General features: G+C 37.5%; 1 protein-coding gene across 2 annotated transcripts; it reads left to right on the forward strand.

The window, feature by feature from the left end:
* The first annotated feature begins 91 nt into the window (after nt 1-91).
* On the forward strand, nt 92-27,576 carry LOC103707572 (nuclear pore complex protein NUP1-like). Of its 2 annotated transcripts, none has more exons than XM_008792109.4 (9): nt 92-514; nt 9,915-9,961; nt 18,056-18,207; nt 18,894-19,161; nt 20,790-21,089; nt 21,230-21,316; nt 23,035-23,781; nt 23,903-24,342; nt 25,361-27,576. In XM_008792109.4, exons 1-9 carry the CDS (start codon nt 259-261, stop codon nt 27,141-27,143), a joined length of 4,080 nt encoding a protein of 1,359 aa, XP_008790331.2. In that variant the 5' UTR covers nt 92-258; the 3' UTR covers nt 27,144-27,576. The 2 variants fall into 2 exon arrangements, with proteins under 2 accessions (XP_008790331.2, XP_008790339.2); XM_008792117.4 differs by having other exon boundaries at nt 93-514; nt 18,894-19,155.

The raw sequence follows: 27,576 nt of genomic DNA on the forward strand, positions 1-27,576 counted from the left end.
ACAGGCGAATCCGTATCCATACGGCCTCGCGGCGTCGTAGGCGGTTCCAAACCCTCGGCCCCCTTTCCCCCTCCCTTCTCCCTCGTTCCATCCACTGTATCGTATGTAATAACAGAAGCCGAATCTCGGATTTTTATTCTCCTCCACCTCCGCCTCCTCGCGAACTTTCTCGCCTCCGTCTCCGCTCGGATTTTCTCGCCCCCCACCCCTCTCTTCTGTCTCTCCCTTCTCTTCTCTCTTGCGCCTTCGATTCATCGCATGGCGGCGGCGGCGTACGAGGGCGGCGCCGGGGGGAAGTTCCCGAAACGCCCCTCCCGCCGGGCTCCCGCGACGCCCTACGACCGCCCTTCGGCCGCGGCACGTGGGGGCCGCCACCCTGCTGCGGCCGAGCCCGGCGGGAGCCGCTGGCTGTCCAAGCTCGTCGATCCCGCCTCCCGGATCATCGCCCGGAGCGCCTCCCGCCTCTTCTCCTCCGTCTTCCGCAAACGCCTCGCCGCTCCACCGGCAGCCCCAGGTTGAATTCCTTAACCCTTTCTTGACTGTTGTGTTGCTAGCTCGGTTAGCCGGACTTTCTTCGTTAGGGTTTTCCATTTCTAGGGTTCTTGTCTAATCTCTTGCTTGTGTAGTGGCTATATGCGTTGTACTCGATACGAAAATGACCGCCTTTTGTCACTCGGACGAGCGGTTCGTGTTGATTTTTCAAAACTAAATTTGAACAGCAATTCAATCCCTTGAAGTATTATTAAGTCATCTTGGAACCATAAGATTTTGTATTGTGATAGGAAAATAGGATTTTTTAGGAGAAAAGATGCTGTCCAAGTCCTTATACAGGCCTCCAAGGGTTTTTCTAGCATAGTATCATTTTTAGAGTTTATTCTATTTTTGTGATTTCAAAGTTTATATCATTAAAGCGAAGTGCATGTCTGCAGCTTGTTGGAAGCTGCGAGCAGGCTGGATTTGCTTACTTGCAGCTGAACAGGTTGCTGTTATAGGATTCCATTGTTGATTTAAGTTGTATTTGTCACATGTGTTTTGTTATTTTTGTATGATTATTTTTCTCCTCTGTGACGGATTCTGGAAGTAACTTAATTTCAATTGGAGTTGTGCCTTTGCTACTTGCTACCTCTGGCTGTAGAGCTGGCTGCTGTTGCAATTCAATTATATGGATGCTTGTGCATATGCTTCTGTGTTTTTATGTTTATGTATGCTGTGGAGCATGCCACAGAGCCAAGTAGTTTATATTCTTTCTTGAATTCATTCACACAAATAATATGACTTGTCTTCATGGATTCTTTACTATGTTTTCAGAATAGACCTAGTTTCTTCTGTTACATAGGGAATTACATTAAAGTCAAGTCAGTCACTAATTATGCCATCAATTGTAAGTTTATGCATAAACAGATACACAACTATTCAATGCTCATGGTCAAGAGTTGTTATACAAAGGGTCAGGTTGGACTTACTAATCTGGGAAAGATATATCCCCAACTAAATCCTGCTGTCTTGACTGTTAAGAAGGGAGTGGTATGAGGGAAAGCAATTTTTGACTGAATAGGATATGATTAAAGTCAGAGGGTCTACACATAAGGAAAGTTATTCATCATTGTTTGGTAGTTGTTTGCCACATAACAGGTTGTTTGGGCACTCCATTTATTCAAGTTACGGGTAGTGCCACCACTTTTAGACGCTTGTACATGAGAGCATGAAATTGGATGGAGTTTCTTACTTTTGTTAGCAAAAGGTGCAAACACTTGGCAACTTTCTGAGAGGGCACTGTCGGAAACTCTTAGTTTCAAGTGTTGGACATTTCAAGAAAACTGCTGTTATGTTTTTTTCCCTGATAAAGCTTTCATAGCTATTCATCAACTTAAGTATCTTAATAACATCATAAGGAGAGTACCCTGTAAAAAAAAAAAAACTTTAAAGTATCACGCTGACTAAAATATACGTAAGGGATGTGCTGCCATTACATATATTCTATGTATTTGAGGGTTTGTTTCTACCCTATTGTAGTTAGAAGGATTGGCTCTTGGTCATGGGACAACCATTCAACCCCCTCCCTGTCCCACTGGCCCATATCATCCCCATCTTTCACATAGGTACTTGAGCTAAATTTTAGGAAACAACATCTGATTTCTGAAACCCTATTTTTCTATGTTTAGTGTTGATATCATTAGGTGTCTGGAGTTCTTATAAGGACAATTTTAAGTTATTTCCCCCTAAAATGTAAAACATTCAAAAAGATGGATCTGATAATGTTTATTGAACAGATGGATCCAAGCAAGTGAATCTTCAACAATGGGCGAAAATTACATGAAAAAACAATCTTGATACATTTACCACCTAGTACAACAATTTAGGAATTAGAAAATGTAAGATGTTATCCTATGCATCAAGTAACATGGAGAAGTAAAAAATTGGAGGTATAATTCAAAGTTGAGGGGATCCTAATGATATATAGTGATTTTAGAAGACAATTTATTGAATAGATGGATTTGAGCAAGTGAATCTTTCAACAATGAGCGAAAATGACATGAAAAAGTAATCTTGATACATTTACCACCTAGTACAATAGTTTAGGAATTAGAAAATATAAGATGTTATCCTATGCATCAAGTAACATGAAGGAGTGAAAAGTTGGAGGTATAATTCAGAGTTGAGGGGATCCTAATGATAGCGATTTTAAAAAGGTGATTTATATTATTCAATGCTACTATAAAAGGAACTAATAAGGTAACAATTTTTTTCTAAGGAGAGAAAGATAGAGATCTTTCAAAAAGGTGAATGATATAAATTGGTGAGAGAAGTTAGGTTCAAAGGGATGTGGGGATAATTAGGTGAGATATTGGATTTCTTTTCCTATGAATGCAAGCATGAATAAAATATTAGAAAAATCATGAAAATATAATTATTTTAATGTATTCGGTTAAGCAACATTATTCCAGATTCATTCAACAAATTTTTTCTCATTATCAAGGGTAACAACCACATCAATATTGAGCCACTCCTTTCTTTTCTCATGGAACGGGATGTCCGGCATCTTGACACTCGCGATAGTGGATATCCTGTCCATCCCGACCCTCATCTTTTATTGATCCCATCCCGACACTCAATAAGGTGGGATGCCTCGTCACCCCACCAAGGCTTAAATTCTTACTCTAGTCTGCTTAATAGATTTTGAATTGAGTGTTGACATCTTTATTTGCTTAACAAGAACTGTAGCCTTTAACCCATTAGGCAAGCTGAAGTATTGCTATGTGGATTTCCATTGCATCCAATACATATGCTATAGCTACATTGTTTTCAAGAAGAGCACTAGCCTAGCAAGAAAATATGTAATCAAGGGTGGCCTAGGCATTCATATTGGAGGCCATCTAGCTTGGAAGGAACTCATTGCAAAATCCACGTCTTTAGTTTCATGGAGTGCCTATTGCACGAATCATGTCGTTAGCATAGGCTTGAGCTTGGTCCCTCTGTTTTGCATCAATCTTTCCCAAGGTTTTAGGTATTGAATTACATAGTGCATATGTTGTATACAGTTGCATACTGGGTGCCTATTTGGTTGGTTCTTTTGAAAAGTTTAGGAATATATTTATGATTTATTAAAACAGATAAATTTAAGTTAAATATAAAAAATAAATAAGTAAAAGATAAGGAAAAATAAGAATCCACAATTATTCTGAGAGCCTAATTCGAGCCCGATTCTCTTTTAAGACCAGATCCCCTTGTTGCACATGTCTGATCTTTACCTTCTTATGGAAAGCTTTGGCAATCCTCCTTTGATAACCCTGGGTATGGTGGAGTGCCTACAATATTAACAATATTTCCTTATGAACTATGCTAAAAAAATTAGATAATCAAAATTTATGAATTATCAAATGATGAACAACAAATAAAAATAGCAATGATGCTTAGCTTATTGTTAGGTTCAAGATACCTAGCTAATACATCAAACATGTTGTATTTATTAATTTTCAAAAAGACACCCGAAAGTGAATCTTTTACTTCGGATATGACTTATCATCTACCATCATCATGATAAATATGCATCAATCAACATATGGGGCCCTTAGCCCTATGTAGGTGCATGTGGCTCACCATGAGGCCTAGCTCCAATGCAATGGTTGCTAGGCACCATTCGCATATTTGGGCACACACATGGCTGCATGAATTGCATTCTAATTTATAAAATAGTTGCCCTTCTTATGCTATTAGGAAATTGAGGAAGGCTGGCGAAGTTGAGTAGCATTACTTGGAGACAATTTAGGTTTATTGACATGTTGAATACCTGGACACTTAGGACACTTCATGATGCTCCTTGGCGCTTCGTACCACTAGATCATAATGTCATCATTAGTCCAAGTCTATTTTTGTCAATTCTACATGAAGCTTAACATATCAATTAACTAACCTTTTATCAATTTTGTGAACTAAAAGAGCCATAGGCTCCTACTTATTAGCTCATGTAGACATAAAACAATGCATATTTACACGAACATATATAAGATATAGATGTCTCCCCGTATATGATTTTAAAAGGTTCCCATGTGGATACTTCTGAACACTTGGACACTTGACATCTGTATTGTGTATCCAGGTAACATTGAAGTTAGGTAAAGCCACCAAGGCATCGTAGTTGTATGACCTGTTCATCTCCAAGGTGGTCAAGGGAGTGAAGAAGGCTATAAAAGACCATCACAGGGTCATTCATGGTCATGTGTTACTTGCTTAATGGGGGCTCATCATGGGGGTTTGTTTCTTGAGCGAGGATGAAGGTGGCTTAGGACCTAGATCATTAGTATCCAACAGCTAATGACTTAGGCCCTGTTTGGCAGAGCTTTTGTACCTTTTGGTCCTCCAAAAGCACTTTTAGATGGAATAGGGATATTTAGTAAAAAAATCAGAAAGCTGTTTTAGCTTTGCTAGAAAGCTAAAACTTCCTTTTGGTTTGGAGCTTCTCCAAAAAAGCACTTTTAGGCCTTGTCGAAAAACTATTTTGAGTTATAAATTTTTTTTGAACCAAAATACCCATGATAAAATATAATAATTATAGAAAATGATAATATTAATATATAATAATAATTATAATATTTTATACCTTTATTATTGTATTATACTATAAATATAATATTATATTACATTATATCATAATACATTGATATATTATGTTATATAGTATCAAATTATGTTATATTATTATGCTATAGTATACAATATATATTACTATATTATAATAATATTATATTACATTACATTAATATTCTACTATATTATATAATTATGTAGTAGTACATATTATATTTTATTATGCTCTGTTGTATAATACTATGTAATGTCCTTTATGGCTATTTTGTCATACCAAAAGTATTTTCTTAGTTTATTTACCAAATATATATTAAAGTTTTACGGTACTTTAGAATTGTAGTTACCAAACAACAAATAACTTTCTATAAAAGTCCTACTTCAAAAGCTTTACTTCGAAAAGCTCTACTTCTGAAAGCTCTACTGCCAATAGTTCTACCAAACGGGACCTTAGGCTTCGTTTGGCAGAGCTTTTGGAGGGCCAGAAAGCACTTTTAGATTGAATAGGAGCGTTTGGTAAAAAACGGAAAAGCTGTTTTAGCTTTGTAGCAAAGCTAAAAATACTTTTAGGCCCCGTCGGAAAGCTGTTTTGAGTTATAAATTTTTTTCTTTTTGGAGCAAAATACCCATGATAAAATATAATAATTATAAAAAATGATAATAATATAATATTTTATATCTTTATTATTGTATTATACTATAAATATAATATAATATTATATTATATCATAATACATTGATATATTATGATATATATTATCAAATTATGTTATATTATTATGCTATAGTATACAATATTATATTACTTTATTATAATAATATTATAATACATTAAAGTAATATTATACTATATTATATATTTATGTATTAATATATATTATATTTTATTATGTTCTGTTGTATAATACTATGCAATATCCTTTATGGTCATTTTGTCATACTAAAAGTACTTTATCAGTTTGTTTACCAAACACATGTTAAAGTTTCATAATACATTAGAAATGTAGTTACAAAACAGCAAATAGCTTTTTATAAAAGCTCTACTTTAAAAAACTCTACTTCAAAAAAGCTTTACTTCCGAAAGCTTTATTGCCAACAACTCTGCCAAATGGGGCCTTAACCAACTCAACCAGTTGGCGCTCTATTAGGTGATTCCTTTGAAGTCACTATGTTTATTTTGAAAAAAATAATTTTAATTTATTACATCATGGCCTTTGTAAGGACATAGAAATGTGGATCCTATTGTAGTTATTGTGATGAGAGGCCAATAACAGCAGAAAGAGTTACAGGAATGGGAATCAAAAAGATTTTTTCCCCTAAAATACAAGACCTTTTTCTTATGTTTTAATACCTATTTGACCCTTTAAAACTTCTAGAATTACTCCAAATGTAATTTCAAAAAATGTAACCCAGACTAGGAAATTCACAATTGATCTCTCATTTAAGACTTTGGTTCAAATTGGATGGATTTTGCGTGATGCAGAACAATCCAGATCCAAATTAACCAACAACATGGGGAACCATAATTTGATCCAACTTAATAAAAAACTTGAATCAGATCTGGAACCAACTAGCCCTGCTTATTTTAACCAAAATACTGTTTGGGTTGGGTTAGGCTAGGCTTAGTGGAATCATTCTGCTTTGAGTTGTATCCTGGTAGGACTTCAATTATTAATAGTTAAATTTTTGTCTTGTTTAGGTTGGGTTGGGTGCTTTACTATAGAAACATGTGTTAGCTTTGTAATATCGTAGTCTGGGTCCAGTTGGAAGCTCCAGTCAATATATTATCTTCATGATGGGACAGGTTGTTGTAGACTTACTACCTTGGTATCAGTTTGATGCATGTTGAAGGGGCATGGATATGAGAATCGGATTCAGGAGTGCATCCAAGTATCTAACTTGCCAAGAGGGAAAAAAGGAAATACATGAATACATAGGATAAATATAATCTTAAATAAATTATATATTTATACTTTTGAACATTGTTTTTTTTTAAACATTAAAATTAAAGTTTTAAAATTATATTAGCTGTTAAGATCTTTCAACATACATGATTCTCATTCAAACATCCCACTTAAGGATATAAGAAAATAATATTTTGCAAACTTGTTTTAATATCTACATCCTTGACCAATCTCTAAAAAGGAAAAAAATACTCACTCCTAACATCAGAATGAGGGATCAAGTGTATTGTTGGAAGAGGGTTGAATTCTATCCCAATCTTTAAAAGTCGCTATAAAAGAACGTCATATGTATCCAAGTGTTTGATATGTACCGACTCAGTTAGTATTTGAGATGGATTTTTTGGAGCTAGATGCGTGTGTCTAAGAAACATAGGTTAGGCATTATCTAACGCTGGCCCAACTCAAATTATTCACACATCCTCAAATTAATCTAACCTACATTCCGATTGAGTTGAGTTTGGACTACTGCAACTCAAGTTGCATCATGTTTAACACGTAAAACTTAATATTCTAAGGCTCAATGCTGCTAAACTGGTCACAAAGAAACAACTCTTAAGAATGTTTTTGTAAAAGATGTGGTCTGGTGCATTTAACAACTCAAAGCTGGAAAGGCTTACTGGATTGAATAGCTTCTACAACTTGCTGTCAACTTGACATCAATCTCTTAGAAATTGGTGCCAAAGTCTTAGCCAAGGCAAATCTAGGCAAGAGAGGGGCTTGCTAGGGAGGTCTACCTTAGGCTCACGTAACTGAGGAGCAACGCCAAATATTCCCTTAGATGTTGAAATAGTCTAGATGAAGGGGAAGAACATATCTTTTGCTGTAGGAAGCTGCGTTCAGCTGGTAGGCAAAAAATAGACATAAATGAGTATAAAACCAATATGCCATTTAAAATTCTAATAGCACAGGTAACTTGATTACAGTACATGTTCCTATGCTAGGAAAAGTATAAAGGTATGTGCTGGAAATGGGTGAGGTTGGCTTAGAATGATTATCTAATGAGTCTACGGTTGACTTTGTAAGGTATTCAAATTAAGCACAAGTGCAAGTTAGTCGTTTTCCTGGTTGTAATTGCTCATTAGAAACTTGATGTACTCATGTTTTTATTTAGGTTGTAGGAAACCATACCTAAGACTTGCTTATGCTACGAGGCGTTGCAGTTGCAGTGGACTTGTGTTGTGATGACTTGCTCACTCTACGATAACACAACAAAGTAGAAAACAAGAATTATCCAACTCTCTTCCTCCTCCCTTCCCTTGCCTCTATTTCATATTTGATGACTAGACCTTCCATTCTAGTGAAATAAGTAACAGACGGTTCATTTATTAGGACTGGCCCGTGGATCTTCCAGGGGTATCACATGCTGTCAGTATTAGTTTCAATTACTCCTCTAAACCAATTCTATATAATCAGCAGATATTTGCTATTTGTAATCTTATAATTGTCATAATGCTAGGTATATTATTATTATTATTTTCCAACGTCATCATTTTTTCAATATATATTGTTTATGGCACTTGTGTGGAGCTCAATTCCAGTGACAACTAATTAAAGCATCAAAGTGTAGTACATGGCAAATGATAAAATGTAACTGAATGCATTTATTGTTTAAAAGATGGTAGATTTCTTCTTGTTTTTTCTGGTCCGATGCTTATCATCGTCAGAAGTAGCAGGAACATGTAACCTATGAACATCAAGACTTCAGCATTAATGATTGCTGTTGTGATTACTTTTGTTTTTTCTATTTCATAACTCTTAAATTCTGATGACCCATAGAGGTATTTGGAGTCAAGAATATTGAAGACATTTAGAATGCGTTGCTTCATATTATCATTTTTATATGGTGCTACCATTTACCCAAGGCTAGTCATTTGTTTCTTGAAAAATCTTGTCCATTGGTTAGCTTTTAGCCATTGATTTAAAAACTGGTAGGGTGGCCCACATATGTGAATGTGGTCTTCTGACCCGATTGCATTATCCATATATGGTTAAAAAGGTTTTTTGTATTGACTTGTACTGGCTGATATTGGGAGTACCATGCTGACTCGATCAGGTATTGATACAATATAGAGGCTCAGCATGAAACCATATCCATATGTGTAGTTGTTGTCTCACTCCCAATAGTGTACTCTGTTAATACGGGGGTGTACTGTACTGACCTGACTGCATGAGTAAGCTACCAATATGGGAACTGATACCGAGTGAAAACCATGGTGCTTGCTGTATGCAACTGAGCTGCATGTGGGCCAAAAGGCGGTTCGCCTGGTACATTGCAGCTGCGTATGCAGCCTGCTTAGCAATTTGTGGCCTACTTTTATGTGACCCATATGAGCGGCGTGGATTTGATTGATAGGCGACTATACGTGGGTTATGGTTGGGCTAGATGTAAGTGTTGTTAATAATGTTAATTTGTTAAAAATGTCATAAATATTTCTATAGCTACTAAATGCTAAATAGCCGGTGATGTTTATTATTTGCCATTGTTATTATATCCATATTTTTATATACATTATTTTATCACCTCCATATTGCATATTCATCTGCATTTTGCATATGCACTATGTGGTTCCTTGACTGACCATATGCCACAACCGCCTTTCACATATGTGCTTTTAGTTAGTTACTTCATGTATTTGTGCAAGATCATTTGGGGTTGGCTTATGTTGTCTTTTTTTTTTTGATTATTTTCTAAATGGCAATCTGCCTTCTTCATGTTTGTGATTATAACATTTCCTAAGTAATTCATCCTATTTGTCTTGTTTTCTCACATTGATGTGATCTCTATTTAGCTATCTATTGTTTCATAAATGAAGCATCTAATTTTTTTTTCTTAGCTGCAATATGCTTACAACTTTGTTATATGCGCAGAAGAAAACCACCGATCCAGACAAGAAGATCCTGAAGTGCCTTCTACTGTAAGCAACGTTAAATGGATTACTTTGCATATATGTATTATATCTACATATTAGTCTCGTTCGTGTAAGCCTTTCTTCCACTGCCAATGGTGAACTTTTCTCTCTTCATCACTAGAACATCCAGGGTCTTTTTTTAAATTTTCTCATTTAATATGGAAATCTGTCTTGAACTAATGAGGTGTTCTTCTTCTTTACGGTAATGGTTTAAATTGTTGGCTTTGATTCTAGGTTGCTTTTATAGCTGTTTGCTACTTTGAGCTACAACAGAGAATTCTGTCATTTTCTTTATATGTCAACATTGCCAAAATTATCGTATTGGAGACCTCTTTTCAGAAAATGGATTCTGTGCTTGGACATTAACAATACGATAATTGTTGATTTATTGATTTTAATGAAAATATTTAATCGATGTTTATATCCTTGGTTTCTTGATCTTGTTGGGTCTTTACCGGCAATTATGCATGACAATTCCTGAAACTTCATTTGTGTGTCATGTTGATGTTCTCATGTTTCAACAACTCAGCACCTGGAATTTCAGCAGTCTCTTCCTGTGGGTGGTATACCTACAGCACGAGTTCTGAACCTATCTGTTTGACAATAACATATTTTTTTTGCTGGAAAAATTAATTTTTGGTGTAATTTTTATATTTTTTTCTTTTTTACCTAAATAAATCTCAAATTTCTATCTTTTTGACAATGTAATTACATCCCTACAGAATTGTTTATTCCTTGCCTTAAGGGATTAGGGTTCTCATGTCCTAGCAAATTGGCTAAGCAGTCAGTGACATTTTACAAGTATTATGATTTTAAAAAAATCTTTTGCTTGTGTATATTTCATGAAGAAACTGACCTGGAAGGTTTTCAGCTGTTTGATTTTTGTGTCTTTATAAGAAATAATTATTAATCAGATCAAATTTTTCTTGAAACTTGCTAGAAGTTAAAAGCAGGGTGTTGTACTTCATACCAGTCACGTTTTCTTGAGTTATTATTTGCAAAGTTTGCATTAAGTATTTTTTATGATTTTTTTCTTATGTTGAGTATGGGTTATTCTAGTTAAGTACACCTATCAGTTAAATTTATAGGATAAACTACCTCTGCTTTTAAGCCAAATCATTTTCTCCTGTTCAACATAATATGTTTTTTTCATGGCATAAAATTTCTTTGGAGTTTTCAGAGGAATCTGTTTTAATACTGAAAACGGAGAAGATATTTGGTTAGTGTACTAAAAACAAGTACTCACATAACAAATACATTGAAAAAAAATATTGTCTTGTATGGTGCTCAACATGCATCTTGATTTGCTGATAGAGTAAATAAACTAAGGATTCATTTATTGTTTCAAAATCTAAAATAGGTTTATATAATAAAATTGAAAGTAAATAACATAGCAAGTTTCAGTACTCAAATTCTCGAATCAAGAGATATTCATTCATGAGAACATAATGGAACTAAGGGTTGAAGTGCTATGTACTATATTTTGTCTATTGTAGGTAGTAGGTACCACATGGGTAGGTCACCATAATTGTTCACGGTTGCACTATTTTAATGTGTATCAGCTTGTGTAGGTACACCTCGCTTTGATATGCATCAATACATGCTGATATATCACATTATGGGGTTGTATCCTACTTTATGTTATCAACCTATACACCAATCATCTTGAACAAAGGCTGCCGAATCGGGCTGAACCGTCCAGTTCGGGCAGTGCCTAGCCGACTCGGTGCGAAACCGAGTCGGTTCGACTAATATTTTTGGTTCTGACCCCGTACTAGCTGGAGGTCGGTTCGACTAATATTTTTGGTTTCGGCCCCGTACTAGCTGAAACCCCTACAAAACCGGTTTGAACCGGTCTCTTACCGACCAGAACCGACACTTACCATTGGGTTGGTTTGGCTAATACTTTTGGTTTCGGCCCTGTACCAGCCGAACCCCTACAGAACCGGTCGAAATGAGTCTTTTACTGACCAGAACCGGCCGATAAGTGTCCGAACCGGCCAGTTCGATGCAAGCTTGGTGTGAACCGGCCGATCGCATTGAAACCGGGTTGACACTATTCCTAAAACTATTGCTTCTTGATGATTTAAAATATCAGGTGGCCATTGGGAAGGCTCGAGAAGGCCTTTCCAACACCATTTGAAAGAGGCTCTGCCACTTCTTCTTCTCAAATACTTCAAAAATAACACCGATTCACGTTATCAGAAGAAGATCCAAGGCTAAATAAGGTGTGCTTCCTCTTTCCTACCTCATTTTCTCTTTTTTTTGCTTTAAAAAATAGCTCAAAAATTGCAAAATAAAGGAAGATCATGCCAAATTTTTTGATTTGGGCTTGATTTTATTATATCTTGTGGATCTATGGACGATCTACACGGCATAAAAATTTTAATTTTTGGATTATATATAATTTTTAAAAATTAAAAATATATTTGGATTAAAAATAAAAATTTAAAAATAAATAAAAATAAAAAATCGTAAAATCAGAAATGTATTTAAGGGCATGCAAGCTACTCTTCATAAAAATTTGGTGTCCAATCATTCATGTTTTGATGCGATCATGCGTATAATAGCCTAGGCCGAAATTTAAAAAAATTAAGAAATAAGTAGCCTTTGATGCATGTCCGATGGCCTAAAAAAAAATATAACATTAATTGTTGATGATGAGGATGATCCTATGATCGGATAGCTTGTGGGCCAGTAGTAGAAGCCGAAGCTGATAAGCGAGGATCGCCTCCATGACCGGCCAGTTTCATAGCCAGCGAGGCTAAGATCGATGCAGGGCAATAGGCTGAGCGCAATATTTCATGCGTTCTTCTAGCTGATCAGTCACGGTCACAGGAGAGCCAATCACCACATGACTCGTCCAATACATCCTCTTAGAGATATAATCGAGAGATGCTTAGACGAGGCCACTACGCTATCCAATTGACTCAGTCAGGAGGGCGACATATATTCTTCCAGCATAACTAGATAGAGGGGCACGAAGGGTAAGAAGGTAGCTGCCCAACACACTAAAAAATAAAAACAAAAGACGCCGGCATCTCAAATGGAGAGTTGAGGAGTTAGTAAGCTGCCCAACACACTAAAAAATAAAAACAAAAGACGCCGGCATCTCAAATGGAGAGTTGAGGAGGAGTTAGTACACTCAAATTCAGAGACCAGGAGCAGCAATGATGATAGTTCTGGTGTCATGATCTGTCGGCCGGGAAGAAAGTGGAGGACAGGAGACCACTGCTTATGAGACACAGTTGCAGGGTGGTCTTTGATTCATCGATGAGTCTCAGTTTATGCATACTACATAGGACAGGAACCACGGTGCACGATCTGGTAGAGCCCACAAGGATATGATTGTGTATAAAAGATGGGCTCTTCGAGGTCATTCGAGAGGACACGATGCAGCTGTAGATGATTTCGCACGTGGAGTAGGATCTATATATGTATCAGGTTTCGAGTCGTATACTAGATCCTATTACCTGCAGCCATAAGCAACCTATGACCCGTACGGATATGGATATAAATATGGTGCGTCTGAGATATTTTCTGACGGCTAATACCCTACATAGCCTGGAGCATCTTATGTGCCAGATTTGGCTGTCGGCATATTCGGATGGCCCCCTCCACAGCCGTAGTATCAGCCAGAGGACACCTCTTAGAGCCAGAGCTTCAGTGAAAGATTCGAGAGTGCTTATAATCCGACACACGTTCCTTATGGGATGAACGTATAAGACTACAACGCCGCTTGGTTGGAGGGATAGGTTGATGTGCCTCCTGACTATGCAAATGATCTGAATATATACGAGAGGCATCGCCGCTCGACCCGATTTTAGAAATTGGTATGTATGTTGGACTTTAAATATATGTAATTGATTGTATTATTTTTTTATTTTCATGTTACTACTTGATTTGAGGATATTTTATGTTCATTTTATGATTTGTATCATTTTAAAGCAGTAAGATACATCATCTAGGTTAACTCGAGATCGTAGAAACATCAAAAAACACCAAGAAAACATCAAAAAAATATCAAATTAGACTTAAAATAATCGAAAAAGTTCAAAAAGAGTGATTACTAATTAAATATTTTTGAAAACTTCCAAAAAAATTGGGTGTGCCGGTCCGTGAACCGTCCCTATCCGTACTAGTTTGGCACAATACTAAACCGGTACTGAACTGTACCAAGCACTGACCGGTACGGGTCCTAGTACCGGTTTGGCGGACTTTAATCTTGAACAACCATTATTTCTACTCTAGGTGACTAGTCTCTTCTTTTGCAAACCTATACCCTGATGAACTTGCTTTGGTACCAAGGTTTGAAGTTTGAGCCAAAATTGATCCATATCAGGTGAAACGATTTATTTTGGTTGGAAGTGAGCTGAAATCTTGACGCTCGGTTTCGGCAGTTTTGATTGGCTTCAGCTGAAATTGACCAGTTTTGACTTAATTATGCTCAAAATTGACTGACATTAGTCATAGATGCTTTCTTTTTAAAGTTTTATTTTGATGTTATATGATATGTTGATCCTTTCTACATTTGTTGGTACATAAAGGTAGTATCAATTTTCATTATTTTTTGAAGTTAAAAGAGGTAATTTTTACTCACAGATGACAATTATAACCCTTGAAAGGCCATGGCCTCAGGCAAGGACCCTATTGTAGTGCTTAATAAACACTAATGCTAATAACAAAATACAAATTACTATCTTCCACAATAATAACTTTTTATATAGAATAATATAATATTTTTATAACTACTTACATTTATAAATGGCCACCTAACCTCCAAAATTTGAGAGAAATTCCAAATTCAACGTGTTTTCTGGTTATACTAGAAAGTAATGAAGAAAAAGACATACACCAGGCACTGAAAAGCTTCACAGTTGCTATATAAGTTGAATTTTCAAATAATTGAAATTCAAAGTACTCTATAGGTGTAATTTATGAATTTCACTCATATATGATATCAACTTCATCCTAAAACCATTACATGAATGAAAAACCTATGTAATTTATAATGTTTTCTATTTTTTCCCTTTTCTATATTTCCTTTTTTTTAAATTTTTTCTTTTTTGACTAAAACACTGAACATTAGAGCAAAACTATCAAAGGACACTACCACGACAAATTGCATCATTTTCCTTCACATTTACTAGCCTCCATTTGTTACTGCTCTTCCTCAATTATCACTTTCTGCCTTCTCATCCATGCCCATTCCTCTCTATCCACCATGCTCCCAACTCTCTAGACTAACAACACAGATGGAGAAAGGTAGGGAGTTCGGTTAAGGATGCTGCAGGGTGAGCAGTTCGCAATGTACTGGATCTGGAGGGGTGTATGTGTAGGGTCAGAGTACTAGGAGGGAGTGTAGATGTTGGACAATGGGCTGATGCATGGCTGGAGAAGGATCAGAACATGGGCCATGTTGGTAGGGAGGAACAAGTTGTTAGTCTTGAATGAGGAAGAAAGAAAATGAAGCTTGAGAATGTGGCCTAGGCATTTGGTGTTGCTTGAAGAAAGCACTTTTTTAGCTTTTAAAGCAAAAAGGTGATTCTTAGAAAGATAAAAGAAGAAAAGCAAGAAAGTGCTTTTAGGAGAACTTTTAAAATGTAGAAGCATTACCAATGACACTCTTAGAGTGTGGTGGGAGGGGGTGGGGATGATATAGGGTTCAAACTTTGAGGGGGAACATGTGGCCTCCTATTTTACAATTAGAAACAAAAGACCAGATGATATCTAGGTTAGTAGGATTGGATTCAAATCAGGAAGAGTGAGAGAACTGGAAGCACACATTAACATCTAATATGGGTAACAAATTTGATTGTGCACATGTGTGGTCCGTTTGTGGATTACAAACCTAGATATACGATTATAAGCATCATGTAGATGACTTGTTATCCAATGATCATATGCATTAGGTGTATGATGTTTTTGTCAATCATGTCTAGCAATCAAAGAAAGTACATGCTATCCGTTCATCCTCTTTTCTAGCTATTTTGTTGGTTCGATCATGTTTTTTTTTAGGTATGATGATGAGAGATTATAATATAAAATAATACATAGTATAATATAGGGTTTTTTGCATGAATACCCTTCTAAATATCGGATTTTGCATAAATACCCTTCCAAAATTGATATTTACATGTATACCCTCGTAAAATATTTGTTTTGCTATTATACCCTTTTTTATTCTTATTTTTGCATTGGTACCCATGCCATCTAACGTCGTTAAAAAATTAACGGTTTTAAATTAAAATGACTAAAATATCCTTAATGGGTAGACATGCAAATAAAAATTTTTATAAGGATATACAAGTAAATAGAAACTTTACCATGCTTTTGGATAAGAATTTGGGCAAATCTAATTAATCATATCATAATTATGGGGTGCTGGGCGACCCATGACTCGAAAGACTTGCAATTTACCTCCAGTCAGAATTGTTGAGTGTCCCCTCTCTCCCTTCAAAAGTTAAAAGAAACAAAAACCAAAAAACAGAAGGAAAAAAAAAGCCAGCTACCGAGACACTAGAGGTATCAATAGTGTAATAGATCGAGAGAGAATCCTGACGGGCCGAGGTTCCTTTGGATTCTATGAACCTATGCTTGTTGCTATCCTTCCACACTTCAACCCTACTCCCCTTAGGGCTTTTCCTCCTCATTGACTGGCATTTCCCATCCCTTTAGAGAATAATAAGGCCACGGGAGCAAGCTAACAAGCTCCTAAGAAACCCATATCTCCTTCCTGTCTGCTTTGAAAACCTGCCATAAATTCACTTAAAAACGACCAATAGTACCACCACCCACACACAAAAAAAAGAAGAGACTCTCTTGCTTGTTATCACAAAGCAAACTCATTTCTCTGAGCTTTTGCTGGATTTTCGATGACTTTGTGCAGCCTTTATCCTGATTTTGTTTCTCTTTTTTTGTTTCCATTACCACCAACTCAGTGCTGTTAAAGCCACCTACTTAGCATCATTTCTGGTCCTTAGACAAACCACCTTCTTTCCAACTCAAACCAGCAGTTCTCTCTCTCTTCTGGGCCCAAGAGATTTTGAAGCAGAGCACAGCTGTGTGGAGCTCCTGTCTTCTTCTTCTTCTTCTTCTTCTGGCACAAGAACAGCTATGTGGAACGCCCGCGGTCGGGGTCCCGATACGCGGGGGGCGGGGGGGAAGCCGGGCACCGGGGGGGTGCTGAAGCCAGGATGGGGAGGGGAGGGGAGGGAAGAGAAAGGCACCGGGGGTGGGGTGGGGTTGGGGGGAGGGGAGGAGAAGAAAGAGTAAGGATAATAAAGTCATTTCAAATTTTTATTTTATTTTTAATTAATATAAATATGATTTTTTTAACGCCGTTAGAACAACCATTATATTAGGGGTATTTGTACAATAACAGAGTTTTACGAGGGGAAGAATATCAATTTTAAAAGGATATTCACACAAAATTCGATATTTAGAAGGGTATCCATGCAAAAAAACTCTATAATATATTACTATATTATTATCATATAGTGTAATATAATATATTACAATATTATACTACATTATGTTTTCAATTTTTATTATTCTTGTAGCGATAGTGTATTGGAATTCAAGCAGAATATAATAATTAGAAAACAAAAATTCTCACATCGCAAGTAAATTCTTTTTGATGTTTTAAATTTCATCATTTAGAAAAAGGTTAGATACTTCTTCTTCTATCTCTTACTTCTCCTAAACTATCTGAATCTGCGACAAGACATGCTCATGATCCAGCTTGCTAAGAGGTAGATATCTGGTAAAGACTGTATTTTCCTTCAGTTTTAACTTTGTAAAGAATTAATGATATGTGGACTATATTCTGTGTTCATTTGTGTTGTAGATTGTAAAGGTTACCTAATACTTCTTACTGTAAGGTGTTTCCTATGCGGTGGTGGTTCTGTATTTGGTATATATGCATACTGTTGCCATTTTTTCTTGATCTGCCCGTTCATAGTGTTTATTTTTGCTCTTGGCTAACCTTGGAAAATATTTTTCTTTTCTTTTTTTGATAAAATCTCATTATAGTTCTTTATGGTCTAATCGTAACTTATATCTTTTTCTGTATACACCGTTTGAAATTTTGAAATACAGAATTCATCATCTGAAGTAGGAGAACAACGTGGCTGTGGTGGAGAGAAGGCAAAAGATAATTGTGATGCTGCTGGGGCATGGGAAGAAATGAATCTGGACATTGGTGGAATTTCTGAACTCGAACAGCTACTGAAGCAGAAAACCTTCACAAGGAAAGCATTTTCTATGGGATACCGGTCACTTATTGGATCATTTGTTGGCTTTCACTTTGGCAAATTCTATTTTGCATAAGATGCATGCAAGTATGTGCAATGCACCATCCATGACCTCTAAACTCATTATGGCCATCTGTTTATGATGGCTGCGATGAGTTCCAGAAGTTGCTGGCGGCGCATTGCACACTCTTGCATGTGACAACATCCACAAAATTGCACCATCCTTCATTTTAAGTATTGATCTTTTTAGAAGAAGTTCAATTATCGATTTCTAAAATCTAATTGCTGCAGAACACTGTATATATTGTACTTTTGTTTCATGTATTTCTTGTCCAAACTAATCCAAGATGTTTTTCTTGTAGTAGTTTTCTTCTCTGTAATATGATAAAAGTTTATAATTTATAGTAGTTAAAGTACTAATATGACAAAGTTGATGTGATTATTTCAATAAAATTTATGAAACTATTTTACCTGTTGCTTCCTTTACCTGCATAATTTATGATTATGTAGTTCCGACATGATAGAGCTTTGTTTTTTGGGGATTAATTTACCATATCCTCCTTTTAAAGTTTTTTTTTTAAACTTATAATAGTTTAACTTATAATAGCCTTGTTTTTTTTTTTTACATTTTTTAACTTATATTCTCTATCTTTGTCTTCCTAATAAAGATTTAATTTGGACAGGGTCGAGTTTGACCGCCTCACTGAATTATTGCGTTCGAGAACTATTGAACCAAGTACATCACAACCAGCAGTCAATTATGTGAATGAAGAAAAAGCAAATATTTCAGAGCAAGTAAATCAAAACAAGGAGTTTACTGCTGAACCAAGCACATCAAAACGAGCAGACAGTCATGACAGAAAGGCAAATCCAAATGTTCCAGAACAGGAAGCGATTGCATCCTTCATATTACGTGGGAGTGTCACAACTCCAGTCAGTTTGGCTGTAAGAGTTCAGTTCGCTGCTGCTCTTGAGCCCATTTTACAATTAATATAAATGGTTCTTTTGGAAAGTTAAAGCTCGCATCTGTGTTAATATTATTGTAGTTTTCACAAACATCTTGCATTACTTTCTCAATCCAGACTATTCTAGCATCATCTTCGTTTTCTAATGGGTAACACTAAAGTGAATTAGCAATATAATAGACCAAGATTTAAGGTATTGCATGCCACCCTGGCACTGTTACAGCACGTACCATGCAGCAAAGCTGCCATACTGCCCCGTACTGACTGTATCATATCGTACTGGTAAATTATCAAGGTTTGGTTTAGTATATGAGCCCAATCGTTCTGTTCTTGTCCAAACCGAGCAGAATAGCTCCATGCAGCCCAGTACTGAACCATATTACTTAGTTTTGGGCGGTATCATGGCTAAGAATGAGAAAAAGTGTTGGAAGCCTGTCTCGGTATAGTATACTTACCGTATCGTACCAAATTGGTAATGTACTGGTATGGTTCTTAGTATCAAGTACTGTCTTATAGCTGGTATTGTGGCAGTATCATGTGCTAGTAATGCACTGGAGCACCGGCCCGTACCGGCCCATTCAGGGCTGGTATCATGTGCTGGCTGGTATGCTGAACTGGCCTGTACTGGCCGGTTTAGGGTGTACCGAACCGGTCCGGTCTCTGACCGGTTTGGTTCGGCGTTCAAAATTGGTACCGGCCCCATACCGGACTGTACCGGTCTCGTACCGCTAAGCCCCTTTTTTGGCTTTTGGATGCGTGAATAGTGGTACCGGTTCGGTACCGGTTCGAACCGATACCGAACCGGTCTGGTGGCCGACTGGTATGCCTACCGGTACTGGTTCGGCGATCCTTAAATTGTGGTTAAGGAACAAGAAGTTGTTTATCTTTTTAAAGCTCAGATCTTATTGCTCTAGCATCTGTGATTGGTTGTCATTTTCTGTGTGTAAACATGCGATTTGTGGCTGAGAGATGAAAGCAATGCCCTTTGTTGACGCTTGCCTTCTCTCTATTCTAGACTCTTTCCAAGAATGGGGATGTTTGTTATGTTTTTCACTGGATTCTTGAGCTTTAAACATGTTTACCTTTTAACGGCTTAGATCTTATAAATTCTGTCCTGCTCTCCCATCTATGATTGGTTGTCTGACTTTGCATGTTTGTTCATGGCATCTGTGCCTGAGATTAAACATGGGGAGGTTTGGTGTGTTGCTCTCTGGTCGCTTGAGCTTTAAACCTGCAACAAATTAGGCGGGTCCCGTACCTCCCAGCTAGCCTTGTAGGTTTCATGGCGGTTCTCTTGCAGAGAATTACCTTCACTAGGATTTCAAAAGAAAGTTTTAGACAGGTGACATCAGGGTGAGAGCTGGCTTTTTTAACATATCATTTTCTGTTTGGAACATACCTTGATCTATTTGGAACATATCTGATTAATGAGATAATTCTTATTCATTAATATTGTCTGGGACCTCTGGGTCGTTGATGGAAATTAAGTAACCTCTGGATGCCTTTCCTTTAGCATGATGTTAAATTGCAAGGAGTCATTGTTATGATAGTAATCACTGATTTTAGTTGTTATGCTCCGTTATTTAATATTAGTTTTGACTTTTTTTCCTACAGATTCCTGAAGAGGAAGCTGCTTCACCAGCAGAGATTGCTAAAGCTTATATGGGTTCTAGGTCTTTGAAGGTGTCTCCTTCCACTTTAAGTCTGCGAAGCCAAATATTTCAGGAAGATGCAGTTCCACAAGCAAAAAAATCATTGGATATGGCAATTGCTCCAAGATCTGCTGTCCGCTTTTCTGGAGTTCCTGAACATACGGAAAATGGCTATATGATCGCAAGACCTCATGGCAGATCGGCAATATACAGAATGTCTCGTTCTCCATATTTTAAGGCTCATCCAGTGACCACTATTAGGGTATATGCTAATGTGATTGAAGTCAAATGACACTGTCTCTTTCTTTAACCTATATAAAGGAAAAGATAAATATGATAAGCTTTTAGGCATTTTTTTGCTGCATTTATTCTTCCTATTTAGAAACCTTGTTGTCTTTTCAGGGGGATAGATCTTTGGATGGCGGCTCTGGTCTCTCAACATCATCTCAATGGACATCAACAAATGTCATGCAGTCTGGCAGCAAATCGGTATGCCTTTCTTGCTCTTACTGGGACACGTTCCATATAATTGGCAGATTAACCATTGATAGTGATACTGATCAATTAGCTGTTCTAATAAATTAGGGATTCAAGCATGTAAGAGGGAAGGTTATCTTGAATTTGACTAGACCTAGGCTCTATAAATCACAGAGAGTTGCCTATTCTGAAATTTAGTCTGAACTTTGGTTGGCATTTGGTCCAGGGATTTAACTCCCAAAATGTACTGGTCTGAAGCCTAATAGTTTGGTAGGGATCCAATACTTTGTATGCTTCCTGTATTGAGTGCTAATACCAAGGGATGTACCACATCAATACTCAGCAATGTGCACCAGTTGATTGATGTTATGGGTATCGAAACCAGTACTTTAAACCTTGATTGGGTCAAAAAAAGTTGGACTCAACCCATAGAGATCTGACATGCCCTGAGAGTTTAACTGGCTTGATACTTATGTTCCTGTTTATATTGGTTATTTTTAAAAATCCTAATGTTATGTTTATGTGTCAAAGCTTCGGACTTGTGAATAGTAGTTGATTTAGGACCACACTTGATAACTTGACCTGACAATTGGAAAATAATTGTGTTTGATTATTGGGTCATGTTTGGGTATGGCCAGATCTGATGAACGATTAAATAATGTGCATAAGTATGCTTATATGCACTATGCATCAACTTTTGTAATGCCAACATATGCACTTTATATTGATGATGTTGAGGGCCCAGATCATGCAACACATTTTTTTGTGATGATATTTCAAGGCCTCATCCAACTACTTGGAGCATCAATAGAGCATACTGGAACATCAGAACTATCTGATAATTGAAATCTATTCTTGTATTTGTAATTGTTTAATCTCTAGTGAATCTTGGTCATTAGGTTACTTACCCTTAAGCTATTTAGACTTTAAGTTACTTGGATGCTACGTTAGTTTAAAAGTTATTTGGTCTCACATGGTCTCTAAGTTAGGCCATGCATCTGTATACAACTTACCTGCTTACTTCTTTTAGTTGTACAAAAATTGCTTCTCTATCTTTTCTAATTATGTCCACATCATCTGTCATAGTGGATTCCATAACCATCCTCTATGCTTCCACCATGTTTTCCTTGTTCTGCTTTTGATCAATTTTCTTTTCCCTCTAGTGGTGCTTCTTGTTAACATTATCTAATATGAATTTTTCATTCCAACCATTGCAATTTTTTGCTGCACTTGTTCCTGTGTCCCATTAAATCAACAATTAGATATTGTTCTATCTGTTGTCCTTTGTTAGTAACAGAAGCAAATCACTGCAGCTGGGGTCTGGACGTAGCAAGTCAAAGTGTTTTTGGTAATAGCTTCCTTAATGTCATTCAACTTTCTACCAGAATTTCACTATTATAAACTGTAACCATGTAATTACACTAGCTTATCAACTATATCCCCACGTACTTGGACACAAGTACTTTTTTTTTCTTCTTTTTTCTGAGAATGGGAGGAAGCCCCACCGGGGGGATCCTGCATGTCATAAAATTACTGTGGAGTACCCTTTCAAGTCTCAAACGTGGGACCTGTTATAAGCTGTAGGGTATGACCACTGAGGTAGCACTCAGGTTGTCTAATGATTCTGTTTTCACCTTTTGTTCGAAAATGTTTTGCTTTCTACCAGCACTGGATTTCACATTTGCTACCTTTCTCTGACTATGGGAAATTGTTTTGATACCATTGAGCAGGCAATGAAACGGGGAAGTTCCGTTTTAGATAGTGATGTGGGATCTTTAGGTCCTATACGCAGGATTCGTCGGAAGTCTAATGTAATGTCTCCATCAAGAAACATACAGTCATCACTTCCTAGAAATCTTCTTCCAACTCCCTCAGTTCCTCTCGCTAGAGATGCCAATCAGGGATCTGCATCTTCAATTCAGAAGCCTCTCCATTTGGATGGTGCAACAGACTTACAGCATGCAGAAAATGGGCATAATAGAACTCCTTCAGGAGGTGTTGTTCCCATTCCTCCCCAGTCTAGTGAAATGGCCAGGAAAATACTGCAACAACTAGATAAATTAGTGCCATCACCGAAAGAGAAATCATCTGAACTGAAAATTATCGATAGGCATGAATCACCATCCAAGTTAACACGTAACATGTTACATGGACGGGCTCTCAAGAGCATGGAGGATATAGATTCATCTAAGTTTCTGAAAGTACAAGCATATGATAATTTGGACATTGCTAGCAGTTCCCATCTGAAAGGCATCAGAAGTTCTACTTTTCAAAAACAGGAGAGGGCTGGAGAGAATGGCCCATTAAAGCCCGATGTTAGAGGACTTCAAGCGACATCCGAAGCCCTTGACAGGAACAAATCTGTTGTGTCTGCCACAGAAGCCAAACCTGGTATGAAGTCTGCAGAGTTTGCAATTTCAGTCACTGCTACTGTGCCTTCACAAAAGAAACCATCATTCCAGATGAGTGCACCAGAGGTAACTAGCTGTACACTTAGTCTTCTGTGTAATCATTCATGCAATTATTTTGTTGTTTATGTGATCCAGTTATCATGAAGAATGATGTAGTTGATTCTATACTTCTCACTTTTCTTGTAAGGATTCTTTGGATTTGGATGATGATGATTATAGTATCAAAGATTCCTCTGGTCTGGCCTCTACTGGCAATGCTAAACTTGAGTTGATATCAGAGAGCAAGACTCCTGACATAACAAGTTTGGAGAGGTCTCTGGGATCTTCCTCCAATAGCATGCCTAGTTCTACCTTGATATTGGACAAGAGATCTGAGGTGAAGGCTTCTGACAAGCCTGTAAGTGAAAAAAATGCTGCCTTTCTTTTTCCTACTGCTTCTCCTTCCAGCATTTCCTCCCAGATGCATTCACCACCTAGGCCAGCCCCGTTGGTTGAGAGATCAACTCCACGAAAGGAAGAAATTGCTGGTCATACATTTAAATTTGGTTCCAAAGATGCAGAGTCTTCTCCATTATCTTCAACTATGGCTGCTGTTAGTAATCCTGCAAGCCTGAAATTTGGTGCAAGGTCAGATTCTAATTAGAGTTCAGTTACCTTCTGTTTGAATATGGAGAATTTGAATATTGAGGATCTGCATTAGTTCAATAGATCCTTCATTCTTATCTTTAAGTAGAAAAGCTTGTTCGAAGAATTATGTGCCAGGAATCTTTTTAAGAAAATACTCTTAACGATATTCTGAGAAAATTGAAGTCTGGAAGCAAATGCCTGTGAACATTCAAATTTGAGTGACCTTTTATCAGTCATCATTTGGATGAATATTACATTGGTTTGATAGGGGATGGTTCTTTCCTTTCCTTCTCTTGTAATGGAAATAGTGTCTTTAAAAATACATGCAGCAAATATTTATTACATGTATTGGTGATGTTCTGATTCTGAGTATGTTCATTAAAGTGTGGTTGCAAGTGTAGGTAAAGATGTAGATATCAGATATCATCTATTTTGAAGATTTTCATCGACAAGTAAAATGCGATAGGATTGTAAAATAAATTTAATTGTTTATCTTGCATTTTGGAAAACATAGTTTTCTAATGATATACTTTAGGAATTTTCTACAATAATATCTGGTTATATGGACGTATCTAGTTTTGGGAGAATATTATACATTGGTATGCAAGTTCCTTTGTCCTCCCTGCCTTAGTTTTCTCAATATTATGTTGGTCTAGTGTTTGTTGTTCTAGGAAGCATGATGCGTTCACCAATTGCTTTGGTGTTCTGCTAAATTCTAGGAACAAATGCTCAATGTTCTCAATATTATCATCTTATATGCTGTTATGATATTAGTCTGTCCAAGTTCTAGGAACTAGGCATTGTTGTTCTAAAAACATTATTATCAGAATCACCTTTTTTTCAATTTGAACCCTCCAGTTGCTATATATTTTGACAGAAACGAAACAACAAAGATCTGAAAGCTCGTGCCTTGATAGCATTTAATGTGATGTTTTAAATTTGTTGGCAACTTAATTTTTTTGATGTACTATTCAGATTTCATAAACTTCTGACTTATAGTTCTTGGCGTGTTTTGTAGCAATGATGCTCCAGAAACTCTTCTGGATCGTTCAAAATTGGATAACGGAGGTGATCAGAAGGCTGGAGATGTGTTCAAATCATGTGGAAATCCTGTTTCGGGGTTGTCTAGTTCAACTAGCCCAGTACTGTTTGCTTTTGGAGCTTCCACAACACCAACCCTAAGCAATGGCTCACTGACTGCAGCCTCATCTACATCCGTGATTTCTGCTGCCCCAGCCATGACATTTTCTGATAATTTAGCGACCTCAGTTTTCTCCACCAGCATAATCACTAGCACCAGTTCTGGTAGTCCTACTGTCTCATCTGCAACCCCTGTATTTTCCACAGTGCCTTCGTTCCAGTTTGGCTCTGGTGCCTCTACAAGTGCTTCCATCTCAGTTGCACCATCTCTGGAAAAACCTGATTCTAACGGTTTGGAGGAAAAGCCTGTTAAGGCATTGCCTTTTGGCCTAAGCAGCTTCATTGCTCCTGGTTCATCAGCTGCTCACTCAATCACAGGAAGTAACAGTGCTGCTTCAGCAACATCATCTGTTTTTGCAAGCATGGGAACAAGCAGTAGTTCCTCTGTTGTGCAAGCATCACCATTATTTTCAAGCATGACCAGCGGCTCCTTGGCTTTATCGACGTCTTCAGTCTTTTCAGGCAATGGTGTTTTTGGGTCCAGTGCTTCAGCACACTCTAGCAGTGAGAACTTGTCAGTTGCTAATAGCAGTTCTCAGAGCTTGCCTTCTACTTTTGGTGCTGCAGGTGGATCCATTTTTGATACCCAGGCAACTAAAACTGGAACTGGGGTTTCAAATATTTCACAAAACTCCCCAAGTCAGTTTGGTTCCTTTACCTCCCAGCCAGTAGTTGGGCTCACTGGCTCTTCCTCTTCAGGTTCGGCTAGCTCATTATTTGGGTCTGCAACTCCTACCAAACCTTTCGGTACAAGTTCCATCGTTTCTTTTTCCACCAGTGCCGATTCTTCTTCCAGTTCTGCAAGCAGTGTGTCCTTGTCGACAGCAGCTTTTGGTACAAGTTCTGGCTTTTCTTTTTCCTCTGGTGCCGTTTCTTCTTACAGCTCTGGCAGCAGCACTTCATTTGCTCCAACAACACCTTTTGGTTCAAGTTCTGGTTTCTCTTTTTCCACTGGTGCTGGTCTTTCTTCCAGTTTTGTCAGCAGCTCTTCGTTTGCACCAACAGCTGCTAATATGTTTAATTCCAGTTCTCAGCTGCCCATGTCATCCAATTTTGGTTCCACTTTTGGTTCCACCACACCTACACCATCCACGGGATTTTCATTTGGATTGTCTGCTCCCTCTTCAGGCAGTTCCCGTTTTACCTTTGGCACATCATCTGGGCCAGCATTCTCATTCACCTCAGCTGGAACCACTACATCATCTACCTCTCCCTTGACTTTTGGAGTACAGAATCCGACAGTTAGTTTTGGTTCAGGATCTCCTGGAAATGATCAGATGAATGTGGAGGATAGCATGGCTGATGACACCACCCAGGCTTCTGCTCCTGTTGTTCCAACATTTGGTCAACAGACAAATTTAACTGCAACGCCGAGCTTTATGTTCAGTTCTCCAGCTGCTCCATCTGGTGGGCCGTCGATCTTTCAATTTGGTGGCCAGCAGAATACTAATAATCCGCAGAACCCGTCTCCATTTCAAGCAGCTGGCAGTCTGGAGTTTGTTGCTGGTGGAAGCTTTTCTTTGGGAAGTGGTGGTGGTGGTGGTGACAAGTCTGGGCGGAAAATCGTGAGGGTTAGACGAGATAAACTTCGGAAAAAGTAGGATAAGTGATCTTCAGCGGTGACTTTTAGATGTTATGGGAGATATTGCACTGAAAGGAAACTTAGTTTTATTGCCACTACAGGGCCGAATATTTTTAGGGCAAGAGGTAAGGATATCTTTTGTTTCCATTGGCAGTGCTCGATTTTCTGGTACGGAGGCAAACTGGCCTTTCCTGCTCCCCAGAAGCCAGTTAGCACTTTGATCTTATACTTTATTTCTTGTTATGCGTTGTTCTTTCTGGTGGCCTTTCGGTTATATTGTTGCAATTTTGGTTCAACTGTAGAGCATATCTGGGAATATTTGCATTTTGGTTTGGTATCAAGAACTGGCGCTCAATGCTGCTGGTGTGGTGTACTTTGTACTTGTAACGTTAGATCTCTCTTTATCTAACTGTTTGAATGTAAGCTGGGTTATATCATTGCTTTTCGACGAC

This window comes from Phoenix dactylifera, chromosome 8, assembly GCF_009389715.1.
Source record: "Phoenix dactylifera cultivar Barhee BC4 chromosome 8, palm_55x_up_171113_PBpolish2nd_filt_p, whole genome shotgun sequence".
Classification (NCBI taxonomy): Eukaryota; Viridiplantae; Streptophyta; class Magnoliopsida; order Arecales; family Arecaceae; genus Phoenix; species Phoenix dactylifera.

Excerpts from the sequence above, each read along its gene's own strand:
- LOC103707572 (XM_008792109.4), top strand. The coding sequence starts at position 259 with ATGGCGGCGGCGGCGTACGAGGGCGGCGCCGGGGGGAAGTTCCCGAAA. Across the intron at positions 21,090-21,229 it reads ATCCAGTGACCACTATTAGG|GGGGATAGATCTTTGGATGG; the intron begins GTATATGCTAAT and ends TTGTCTTTTCAG. Across the intron at positions 21,317-23,034 it reads TGCAGTCTGGCAGCAAATCG|GCAATGAAACGGGGAAGTTC; the intron begins GTATGCCTTTCT and ends ACCATTGAGCAG.